Source organism: Phascolarctos cinereus, unplaced genomic scaffold (genome assembly GCF_003287225.1).
Source record: "Phascolarctos cinereus isolate Bilbo 61053 unplaced genomic scaffold, phaCin_HiC Scaffold_726;HRSCAF=1367, whole genome shotgun sequence".
NCBI classification, from domain to species: Eukaryota; Metazoa; Chordata; class Mammalia; order Diprotodontia; family Phascolarctidae; genus Phascolarctos; species Phascolarctos cinereus.
Genome location: NW_027556098.1, coordinates 118,862,679 through 118,875,882, shown reverse-complemented (window position 1 = coordinate 118,875,882; position 13,204 = coordinate 118,862,679). Strand labels below are relative to the sequence as shown.

The 13,204-nt window shown below is 34.6% G+C and overlaps 1 protein-coding gene across 1 annotated transcript in view; it reads left to right on the top strand.

Annotated features, from left to right (window-relative positions):
* The window catches only part of OSBPL11 (oxysterol binding protein like 11), a 66,820-nt gene that overhangs the window by 31,337 nt on the left and 22,279 nt on the right, over window positions 1-13,204 (top strand). The window contains exons 6-7 of the mRNA XM_020986008.2: window positions 7,759-7,960; window positions 11,481-11,626. Of these exons, the coding sequence (XP_020841667.1) occupies window positions 7,759-7,960; window positions 11,481-11,626 (348 nt within the window). The remainder of the gene's footprint in view (window positions 1-7,758; window positions 7,961-11,480; window positions 11,627-13,204) is intronic.

The following is a 13,204-nucleotide window of genomic DNA, read 5'->3' as shown; positions in this document are numbered from 1 at the left end:
TTACCCTCTCTTTACCTCAGTTTTTTCATCTATAAAATGAAAAGGTGAGACTTGATCTCTGAAGTCCCTTTTAACTTCTATGAGCCTATGAACATTTTTAGAAGAGGAAATAGTGAGTTGGAAAGGGAACTTTCAAGAACATTATTTGATATTTATTTACTTTCCTAAGGGAAAGTAAATTTCTCAATCTTAATGATTTTTTAAAATTCACTTTCACTTTCCAGTGCACTCCTTCACCAGAAAAACATAGGACCAAAGGAAGTATTAAAGAAGTATAGTTAAATTTTTACTTACAACAGCACTAATGTGAAAATATGTTTAATAGGAATGTAAATGTATAGCCTATATCAGATTGTGCGCCACCTTGGGGAGGGTGGTGGGGAGAAAGGGGCAGAAAAATTTTAAACTCAAAAGCATATGGAAGTGATTATTGATAAATCAAAATAAATTAATAAAATTTTTTAGAAAGGCAAAAAAAAATCAATAACTCTTCAGCCTAGATGATGGAGGAATGCACCCTTCCTCTTGGTCAGAATCAGTCATTGCATTGGTCAGAGTTCTGAATCCTTCAGTGTAGTTTTCCTTTACATTCTTTTAGTCATTATATAGATTCCTAACTTGATTGTACTTACTTTGTCCTGCATCAGTTCATACAAGTCTTTCAAGTGACTTTTTTAAAAAAATGATTCCAAAATATTTTCCAGAAGAAAAGAAGATACAGGAAGTTTTGATGTTCTGCTTTTCTGAGGTTTTAAATATAACTCCCAGTTCTGGGAGAATATCAGTCAATCATCAGGCATTTATTCAGTGACTGCCACGTGCTAGACTGTGCACAAGACTCTGGAAATATAAAGACAAAAGTGAACCAGACCTTGCCCTTATGGAGCAGCAGTAAGATAGAAGAGTAGGTTAGAATTGAATATTTTTAACATTGATAATTGATAAACAGATTTACTTCCAATTGATTATGGTGAAATGCAAAATTGTATCTAGATGCATTTTCCTTCTAAAAACTTATTCTTGAATATTTGCTGTTTGCTTACTTTATATGTGTCAAGAATTAAAAACCATATGGTTTTCATCTCAATGTTTAATAAAACATGAATTTTGTTCATACCTTATACCACTTAGGGCACTACCATGGTAGTAGCAAAATGCCTTCATTATAGCAAAAAGTAAAGAGAGAAAAATGAGTATGCTGAATGTGTTCCACATATTACCAAAATATTTGTAGAAGCATTTTTTGTAGTAGCAGAAAAAGGGGAAACAAAGTGGGCGTCCATCATTTGGGGAAGCGCTAGATAAATTGTGGTATGTGAATGTACTGGAGTATTCTTGTGTTACTGGGCGTGAGTAAAACCTCAAAGAACAAAAACAAGACCAATGAGGGTACTTGTACAAGTGATGGTTGATACTGAATCTGTCTGCATCACTGTTGATAAAGACACATTTAAGAATCTTTGAGTTTGAGAAACACTCATCACTAAGGAAAATACAGTGACATTGCTTTAAATTGGTAGAAACAATTTCAGAAGAAAATGTAAGGTGTACAACTCAAAATTTAAACATGTTTTGAAAGCTTTAATATTCTGTAAAAAGGGAAATATATGACCAATAGCAGTAGAAGCATGTTGTCTCTAATGCCAAAAAAAGAGATAATCCATTTGTTGAAGAACATTGGGTGCAAAAAGGGAGATTAAAGGAATATCAATATTGAAAAGAATTGTCTTGCAAAAGAATAAAAAAATCAGAAACAGAAGGAAAAAATAAATAGTTTCATTGAGATACCCATATGGGGGTATATGAGATACACATGGCCATGTATCCATTTTGACCTTGTCTTAGTAGATAATATACTGTGCTCAATTCTGCCACGCTGTTTTCTAGTTTTTCCCAATAATTTTTACCAAATAATGAATTCTTATCCTAAATCTTAAGTTTTTATACTTGTAAAATACAAAGCTACTATATTTATGTATACAGAACTAGAACTGGTAGCTGAAAATTGGAGGGAATATGTCATCATGTGTCACCATTATTCAGTATTTTATTGGAAACCTTAGCAAGAGCAGTAAGAGAAGAAAAAGAAATATAAGGAATCAGAATAGGGAATGAAGTAATAAAACTTTTTGTGGACGATATGAAGATATACTTAGAAAATTCCAAAGACTCTACTAAAAAGTTAGTTGAAATAATTAATAATTTTAGCAAGTAGCAGGATATAAAGGAAATATGCATAAACCATCGGCATTCTTATATGTCACAAACAAAACCTTGGAAGAAGAGATACCCCATGTAAAATATCTGAGAGTACACCTGCCAAAGCAAACTCAAAAACTGTGTGAACAAAATTATTAAAACTTTTTATACAAGTAAAATCAGATTTAAATAATTGGAGACCTGTTAATTGATCATGGATAGGAAGGACTGATATAATGGAAATGGCAACTTTACTTAAACTAATTTATATGTTTAATACCATCACAATTAAATTACCAAAAATTATTTTACAGAATTAGAAAAAAAACAATAACAGAATTCATTGGGAAGAACAAAAAGGCAAGAACATCAAAGGAACCAGTAAAAAAAAAAGTAGAAGGGGCAGGTAGGTGTCGATAGTGCAAAAAAAATGTAGAGGAAAGAGGCGTACTCCTTCTGGAGTACAATACTAGGGTTTTTTTTGTTTTTGTCAAGGCAGTTAAATTTTGTCAAGGCAAGTTAAGTTAAGGGGTTAAGCGACTTATCCAGGGTCACACAGCTAGCAAGTGTCAAGTGTCTGCTGGATTTGAACTCAGGGCATCCTGACTCAAGGGCCAGTGTTCTATTCACAGTGCCACCTAACTGTTCCCAAAGTGCTGGGTCTTAAACTACATTTTAAGGCTATAATTACCAAAAGTATATGGTACCAGTTAAGAAATAGGAAGGCAATCTGTGGAACAGAGAGTATACATACAATTTACAGCAGCAAATAAATATAGCAACTTTGTATTTTAAGTGTGAAAACTTAAGATTTGGGATAAGAATTCATTATTTAGTAAAAATTGTTGGCAGTATGGCAGAAATTGGGCATAATCCAGTATCTTATACAATTTACTAAGATAACGGTCAAAATGGATATATGACTTAAAGAGATCTTGCAAGAAAATTTTGAAGAGCATGGAATGTATTGCCTGTCAGACATGGATAGGTAAACAATTATGAATAAACAAGAGATAATATGATGTATAAAATGGATAATTTTAATTACATTAAATATAAAAGGTTTTGTACAAATAAAACAAATATAGCCAAGATCAGAAGGAAAGCAGAAAATTGGGGGGGGGATTTTATAGACAGATTCTCATATTTCAAATATATTAAGAACTTGGTTAAATCTATAAGAATATGAATCATTCCCCAATTGATAAATGGTCAAAGGATATAAACAGTCATCCAATGAAGAAATCAAAACAATTTAATCATATGAAAAATGCTCTAAATCATTGTTTAGAGAAATGCAAATTAAAACAACCTTGAGATATAATTTTACACTTATCAGATTGGCTGAAACGATTGAAGGGGAAAGGAACAAATGTTGAAGGGGATATGGAAAGATTGACTTGGTGGAACTGATCCAACCATTTAGGAGAACAATCTGAATTATGCCCAAAGAGTTGTTAGACTGCTTGTACACTTTGACCCAGCAAAACCACTAACTGTTCTATTTCCAAAGATGGCTAGGGAAAAAGGAAAAGAAACTATATGTTCTAAAATATTTATAGCAGCACTCTTTGTGGTATCAAAGAACTGGAAATTTCAGGGATACCTATCGATTGGGGAATGGCTAAACAAGTTGGGTAATATGATCGTGATGGAATACTACTGTGCTGTAAGAAATGCTGAGCTCTGATCTTAGAAAAACGTGGATAGACTTGCATGAAATAATGAAGAGTGAAATGAGTATAACCGAGAAACCAATTGTATACAGTAACAGCAATATTTTAAGAACAATATTAAGTCATTGTTATTATTATAAATATCCAAATTAACTGCAAAACACATGAAGGAAAGCACTATCTGCATCCAAAAGAAATGATAGAAGTATGTATAGACACACACACTTGTGTCTAGTGGTAGCATTCTCTGTGGCTGGGAGGGGAGGAAGGAAAAGGAATAGCAAATTGATTTGCAGTTTCATGTGCAATCATCATTTTTTCTGTTTTGCTGTGTTAGGGAAATATTTGTTTTATTTCTTAAGTTCAGAATGAAATAAAATTTATAAAAGAAAAGAATTGAAGGGGAAAAAAAACTTCAAGCAGCGGACATAGTAATGGACTTGGACTCAGAAAGATCCAAATTTAAATTCAGCCTCAAACTCACTTATTGTGTAACCTTCAGCAAGTTACTTAACCTCTCTGTGCCTCAGTTTCTTCGTCTGTAAAACAAGGAAGTTGGACTCCATGGCCTTTTAGGTCCCTCCTAGCTCTAAATCTATGAGATTTATGATCTTTTATGATCTGCTATAAAAATCTATATATATAATATGTATATATATACACATATATTATTATATATATTATTATATATTATATATATATAATATATAATAAATCTGTGATATATAATATACATAATAATATATGTATTATATATTATTATATATGATATATTGTCTTTTTCTGTCTATTAAAAAAAATAAAGCTTAATAGCTAGTTACTGATTTATTTGACCTAATTAAGCTAGTCATTTATCAAAACAAAACAAAATCCTATTACTTGAGTGGAGGGGGAAAAAAAGATTGACCATGCAGACTTTTTATATATGTATGTATGTATGTATGTATGTATGTATGTATGTATGTATATGTCCAGGTAAACATCTCATCACTCTTCCATTCTGTGTCCTTAATTACAAGAAGAATCTGTGATTTTTCTTGGCCCTGGGGTGAGCATTTCTTCCACCTATATTCAGAGGCACATAGAAATTAAAGTACCTTAACTTGCTTAGGGATTACAAAGGTGGTTCATTGTCATAGAGGTGATTTGAACCAAGTTCTTCCTGCCTCTGAGCCCAGCACGCTATCCACTACCATACTACCTTTGCTTCTTTTTTAATTGTAAATCTAAAAATTTTTAACCTTGCCAAAAATCTTTCCTTGTTGGTGCTTTTTTAATACTATAGTCATTTCCCAGTATACCCTGTCCTCGCTACTGAACCCCATTGTACAAAAGAAAAATAGTTAAGCAAAATCACCGTAACACAATGACTTCATTTTATAGTATATGCAGTATTTCTCAGCTATAAATCCCTACCTTCTACTAAGAGAAGAAAGGGATGTGTTTTACTATCTGTTCAAAGGGACGAAGATTGGTCATTCATCAGCATTTGACGCCTTTTCATTTGCCTTGTTTTCATTTGCATTTTTATGGTTGTTTGTGTTGTTCTAGTTCTTACTTAACAGTATCAGGTAACAGTGTCTTTTCATGTTGACTTAAGGTATAACAATATTTCATTACATTCATTTTTGACAATTTACTTAGCTATTCTTCAATCCATGACTACTCACTTTGTTTCTAGGTTTTGCCACTACAAAAAGTGTAGCTTAGAAGAGAAACTGATCAGGTATATGACTCCCTGAAAGCTAGAATAGACTAAAATAGGAACCAGTGGCTCCATGAGACAGTAAGACACATTAGAACAAAACCAAAAGATTGAAAAATCTTTAAAAAAAAAAAGGTAAAGATAGCTAAATATCTTACAATATCTAAATAATGAAAAACAGGTCAAGAAGGGATCACTTAAGGATTGTTGGGTTCCTTGAAAAACATAATTTAAAAAATAAAAGTCTAGATACTGTATGTAGAACCACAGGATATGCCTTCACATAAATTACCTCAAGCAGCCAGAAAGAAGTTCAGGTATCAAGGAACAAAAGTCAGGTTCATATAAGACCTGTCAGTTTCTACTAGAAGCAAAAGGAGACTCAAGAAGGCAGCATCCCAAAAGGCAAATGATAGGTGCACAACCAAAAGGAATTTGCCTTTCAGAGTTGAAAATACACACATGTGTATGCAGAAAATACCACTCTGATGGTAGAAAGAAGTGAGGAAGAATTAAGAAGCCGCTTGATGAGGGTGAAGGTGGAGAGTATAAAAAAGTGGCTTGGACCTTAACATTAATTTAAAAAAATAGGATCATGGGAACATATTCTTATCACTTAATAAATAGAAGGAAAAGAAATGGAAACGGTGTCAGATTTTATATTCTTGGGCTCAAAAATTGCTGTAGATGGTGATTCCTGCTATGAAATTGAAAAGCCACAGCAAATCTTGATAGCATTCTAAAATGCAGAGACATCACCTTGCTGACAAAGATCTATGTAGTGAGAGCTATGGTTTTTCAGATAACATAGCTGTGAAAGTTAGACTCTAAGGAAAGCTGAGTGCTACAGAATCGATGCTTTCAAATTGTGCTGGAGAAGACTTTTGAGAATCCTTTGGACAGCAACAAGATGACGTTAGTCAATACTTTTTAATACAGTTAATTCAGACTATTTTCTGGAAGGTCAAATATTGAAGCAGAAGCTTAAATCCTTTGGCCATAATGAAAACATAGGACTCATAAGACCCTGATGTTGGGAAAGATGGAAGGCAAAAGGAGAAGGGGGTGGCAGAGGATGAGATGGATAGTGTCATGACAGCCACGAACAGGTGTTCAGACAGACATTGGGAGATAGTGGGGGATAAAAGGGCCTTGACTACGTGGTCCCTGAGGTCATGAAGAGTTGGACATGACTGAATGACTGAACAGCAGCTGAAATAGATCTCAAAGTCACCTGGTCCAGGGCTGTTTTGGCCAGACCAGGAATAGCAACAGGAATCAGACTTTATATGACATAAGACTCAATTCCCATTCTTCAAGGCACTCAGCCTAGTTTCCTTCTTGTTTAGCATTCACTGTAAGATTATAAAAAATCTTTCCCAGACCTTCATAAGTCAGTGCCAAGGATGAGGAAATGGGGAACTTTACCAGAATTATGGTGAAAGGAAGTGCCAACTTTAGAGACCATCTCAGTATCACATTTTAAGGATTCTGAGAAAGCTATTTCTTTGCTGCCCTTTCTGGGAATAAATATAATTGGGCTTTGTTTTATCCATAGGGTTGAAAATATGGAGCATCCCTTTTTAATTTAGAAAGCAATCAGAGATTATAATGTCTTTTTCTAGACAGCATAGTTTACTTGTTCCAGTAACATTTGAAGCCTATGAACTGAGTTGCCCCTGTGACCATACTGTGGCTCTCCATACACCTTGGCTCCAATCCATATACCAAGGCCCTAGAAGAGAGGCTTTGTTTCTCCCAGTGTCTTTCACGATTAACATCCTACTACCAGATTAATACTGTCTGACCCTAGTAACTCTAGAGAGATCTCCTTCTAATTCTGTATCTTCTTTGGTGGTTATATATTTATATTTCATTGTTTGTCATTTGCTTTTATGTATGAGATCAAGCTGCATGCTGTAGTGAAAAAGCACTTGAGAAAAAAGACCAGAAATTCAAATGATCCTACTTGAATTCTACTCAAACTCTTAATTTTAAAATGAACTAACTAGCTTTCTGGCTAAACTCAGCTTGTTACTTGAAGATTTATGACTTGTAGCTCTGTAAACTCTAGGATATAGTCAACAGCAAGATATGATCTTTGAAGTGATACTGCTATTTCATATATGCTGTTAAAAAATCTTAGATGGTGACTAGCAGATATGTTGTCTTCTGTAGATGATGTCTCATGCAGAAGGACACCAAAGAGATTTAATTAAATGCATTGAATGCCTTCCCGCTTCTGGTCATCTTACCTCCTTGGATCAAGATCTCTTAATGCTCAAAGCAACTTCCATGGCAACTATGAATTGTTTAAATGACTGCTTTCACATTCTCCAGCTACAACATGCATCACATCAAAAAGGATCTTTACCTTCAGGTAAGGTATGGATTAAAAGTAGATCTCTACCTTAGACGTATTTAACTTTATACTTTGACTAACAATCTAATTCATTCATGAGTTCTTTTTTGTGTTAGGTGGTCTCTCAGATCTTCCAAGTCCTGTGATGAGATATAAGAGGGATCTATCATATCATTGCATAAGACTTTTGTACTGTTCCTTAGACATCTCCCTGCCTTTGTTCTAGTCTCCATATGGTGTATATGTTTGTGTATATATATGTAGAGGGAGAGAGGCCAAGTAGATAGAAAGCCAGCCTTGGGAGTAGGAAGAGCTGCATGTGTTCAAGTCCTACTGATATTAACAGTGTTACCACGTGCCAGTCAATTGAATCTGTCAGTGCCCTAAACCTTGTAGCAGATTATTAGTCATCCTGAATTGGTTGGAGGGGCTTCCACATCAGAAGTTCCCCACAGCAATGATATCATGGTTCAAGATTCCCCTGTGTTTGTTTAATACTTAATTTTTTATGTTATGAGTATCTTTGACATATTTTTAAATTCTGTACTAGGATCTAAAAATTCTTCTCTGACCAAGAGGAAGTAGAATTAAAAGTGAAAAATTGGGCCTTCATATTTTTATCTGAAATGAGCAACACATACATGGACTTACACACTCATACAGTCATACACACATACACATGCATAGACAAGTTTGGTGTAGAAATACATCAAATTCAATAGAGAAACAAGGAGAAATAGGAGGTTGAGCAGAGGTGAAGAGAGAAGCAAAGATTGGCAAGGAAATGCTGGCAAGCAAAACAAACTTGCTGTACCTAAAGAGGGGACTAAAAAATAAAAAAGCATAGATCTAAATTCTAAGAGAGTACTTATCAATTGGAAATGGTTGAATAAATTGCCGTATACGAATGCAGTAGAATATTATTGTACCATAAGAGATATGATTTCAGAGAATCTCATGTAGTGTGAAATAATGCAGAGGGAAGAGTGAGAACTAGGGCAAGAAAGAGAAATAACTTTGAAAGACCAGATCTCTGATCAGTGTAATGACCAACCATACCTCCATAGGACCTTTAATCAAACATTTACCCAACTCCTGACAGAGAGGTGGCCCAAGGTACATTCAGAGACAGGCATTTGTGGACATGTCTACTGTGTAGATTGTTTTTATTTTGTTTTATTCTCAGTTTATAATGGGGGAGGGGAGGATGGTTAGCATTACTGATTCTCCCTCTAAAAGGCTGCTTTTTTTAATGTTTTTTTAAAAAACTTTTTTTTTTACACAGAGGAAAACAGGAAATTCAGAAGAAAGCACAGACACAAGAATATATGGAGCTTATATAATTTTTAAAGCATAAAATATGAAATGAAGATTGATGGTTTTATATACAGTCCTTTTTTATTTCTGAAGAAATGTAGAACATTACACTTAGATTCACAATAAAAAGGAAATGTTAAATTAATGTTCTGAAACTTTAAAAAATTTGTTTACCAAACAACCTTAGTGTTCTATAATGATGGCTTGCCTTCTATTTGCTTACATCCTAAGGGACATTCTTCTCCAACATTGTCAATTTTGGAGCACAGATTAATTAAGGATTTATTAAGAGCTTACTCAAAGAAAGGCAAAAGAAAGACTCAAAGAAAGGCAAAAATAGTCCCTAGCCTCAGGAAGCTCCCATTCTAATGGGATGGGGATATAAACAACATGTAAATATCTAGGTCCACACAAGTTATATAAAGAGTAGATTGAAGGCAGTCTAGGAGGGGATAGATGGTACTAGCTGAAGAAGGTGGGATTTAACATGTCTCAAAAGAAACCATGGAATCTGCAAGGATGCAGGAGAGTGAGAACTCTCAGCTTGGAAGACAGCCAGTGCAGAGACATGGCAATAGGAGTTGGAGTCTTCCGAATGAAGAATAGCCAGTCGACCCGTATAGCTGGATTGTAGAGTGTGTAGAGTTGTATAGTATAAGGATGCTGGAAAGCTAGGAAGAGGCCAGGTCATTTCTACCTTCTCTTTTTTTAATCTTAATGAAAGGCAGCATGTTGGAGTGGTTAATGGGCCAGACTCATTCAGGATTCAAGTCTTAACTTCTGACACATATTGACCATGTGACAACTTCTCAGTAACCCAACAGATGTACAGTAACATAAGTGGGACAACAGATGTTAATCTGCATTTGTAGATTTCTCACCAGAGGTTCCCTACATCAGTGAAATCACAAATCTGCCACCTACCCACAGGCCCCTCCCCCAAAAGGATTTTCTCTTTTCAGTGCCATAAAAACCTAGTAGTAGATGATCTTCACTTACTAACTTCAGTTGTTGAGACCCAACAACTGGACCCATGAACAATTTTGACAGTGTTATGAAAGCTAAATAATTTCTTCCTAGAAGGTAGGCAATAGTAGATGCTTTATCAAAGCTCTTCATCAGCAGTTTTGTTCATGATTTTAAATGGTATGTGATTTTTCTTCCCTAAAAACATAAAAGTAGGAGATTCTTGATTTTACTTATCAAAATTGAAGGTTGGAGTATTTTGTTTTATCTATTTTTGTTCTTGAAATAGGATAGATCAATTGTGTTCCCCAAGTAAGACCCCTATTCGTGTGTCATGAGACAGTTAAAAATATACCACTAAGTTGATTGGCAGAATGTTCCAGGAGCCTTAATGTTTTGTCATAGCACGCTATGACCCAGCTTTGTTGGAACCTAGATCTGCCTCTGAAATCAAGTGGAACATTTTCCATTATTGATTAGACATTGAATCTGCTTTGTTAAACTAGTTGAGGGTAACAGAAGACATTTGAGTCATTAACTGAGAGGATGACAGGTCTCCAAATGTGACCATTATATTTCAGTAATCCAGCTATTATTTATTCAGCTTAAAGGCACATAGAACTACCACTTTCCATAGCAGAAAAGGATAGAATTAAAAATCTATCCTTTTTTATTTTATCTGTCACGGTGCTTTACTTTAATGTCAGATAATGCTTATTGATTAGGTAATGAGAATAGCAATGTTTAAGATCTCAGCATGAATGTAAGTTAATAAGCATGTTTATGTTTTTTAAAATGCTGTTTTTTAGTTTGTTTGTTCAGAGGCAGTTATTCTCAGTTTGTAAAAAATTCCAACAAGGCTTAGGTCCTAGGTTTAAATCCTTCTTAAATTTGATAGAAAACACCACTAGCATTGATATGGCCCATTTCAAATGTGTGTTTTTGGTCAGAAGTTCACATAGGGACTGTTAGGGTGACAAAATACTTTTTCATCCTCAATCTTGACTGAAAAACAAGCTTCTTTTCTCAGGGTTAAGACCTCAACCCAGTGTCAGATTTCAAATTGCAAGCTTCCTGTGTATAATTGTCCAGTCATGGAGCACATGCTAATGAGTTTGAAAGTGACTCTTACAGAACCTCTGAACAGCTTTAACTGCTTCTAGTTCTGCAGGTTCCAAACAAAGCAAAAGCCAACTCTACCAAGGCTTTCAGATTATGAGCAAGTTACAGCAAAAGTTATCTCTTACTTCTTCAGGGACGACAATCGAATGGTTGGAACCAAAACTACCTTTGCCAAACCACTATAAGAATGGAGGTGATCAAAACTTTGCACCTGAGCAAAATAAGCCAGTGGCAGTCAGAGAAGAGCCATCCATTTCAGAATCTGGACTCTTAACAAGGGTAAGATAATATGAACATATGGATTTGATAGATAAAGGGTAGGAGCCTTAAATATATCAAGAAGTTATAAAGCATGAAAGTATTTCTTTTAGTAAGATAATTTAAAAACACTATAATTTACTGAGGTAAATTGAGTTACTTTTTCCTGAGCACATCACTTTACTAAGTTTTTTTGTAAAATACTTTTCTCCTTTTTTTCTTTTTTATGATGTAAAAATTAAAATACTGCATTTTCTTAGGAGTTTGTGACTGTCTTTTTCTATGCCTTTTCAACATAACAAAGTATTACAATCAGTAACACAAAATTTCATTGTTTTTTCCCTTGCTTATCATACTAATTGTGGGTCTTTTTGCCAAGAGTATTGACCAACTAGTCTTTTTTCCTTTTAAAGTCATATTTAAAACAAGTTCTTTGAAATAATTTTCCTTATATGTTAGAATGGTCCATGTTCTCTTATTTTGTGTGGTCAGTCAGTCAACAAATGTTTTTTAATGCCTACTCTGTAGTGCTCATGTTTTCAGGTCTATGAGGAATATAAAGTAAGCTTATGAAGTAGTCCTAATTATTGGTGAGAGACAATACACATGAAACAACTTGAAGCTGCTTATGGAGAGGGATTGTGACATAGTGGAGAGATTGCTGTACTTGGGATCAAGAAGATGATTCCAACCCTTCCTTCCTGAGTGTGTGACCATAAAGCAAGTCACATAATCTTGCTGAGCTTCAGTTTTAATATGGGTAAAATGGAGATTGTTGTGAAGCACAGATGTCAAGTTCTTTGTATACCTTAAAGCATTGAACAGATGTTACTATTATAAGACAATCTAGCCTATGTATTATATTGTATTATTATATAGATTATATGGATTGTAGAGAGGTTTAAAATCAAAGGGTAGGAATAATGAACATAGAGGGAAAAGGAATGGAATGTGGTCTTGAAAAGAGTGCCAAGATTTAGCTTTGTGGCATGGAATTGGTGGGCATTACAAGAGGAAACTATACAAACAGGGAAAGGAAGGCAGGGAAAGGCACAGTATGTTCTAGGAAACAATCAGGGAGAAAAAACAACTTTATTTTAGGGATAAATGGAAAACTAGATTGCCTGGAAAGGATGGGACCAAGGCAGAGGAATTTGGATTTATATCTTGCATCAACCAAGCATTATTATAAGTAAGATCCAGAGAGGTAACTTGCCCAAGGTCACATAATACCAAAGCTGAGGTTTGGTTGTGAATTTTTTGGACTCCTTATTTAGGTTCTTGACTAGAGCTACAATATACTAAATCTAATAAAATTAGTCTGAGACTATTATACAGGATAGATTTGAGAAGGAAGAGTGTGGAATCTAGGAGGCTGGTGAAGTAATTGAGTAATGAGGTAATAAGGGTGGAAGTGGAAAGGAAGTAATCATTTATTAAGCATATAATGTGTGCCAGTCACTATGCTAAGCACTTTACAAATATTGTTTAATCCACACTACAACCCTGGGAAGTAAATATCTTCATTTTACATCTGAGGGAACTGAATGTTATAGCTCAAAACTGAATTGTCCCATGTGAAGGCTTTGACTTTCACTC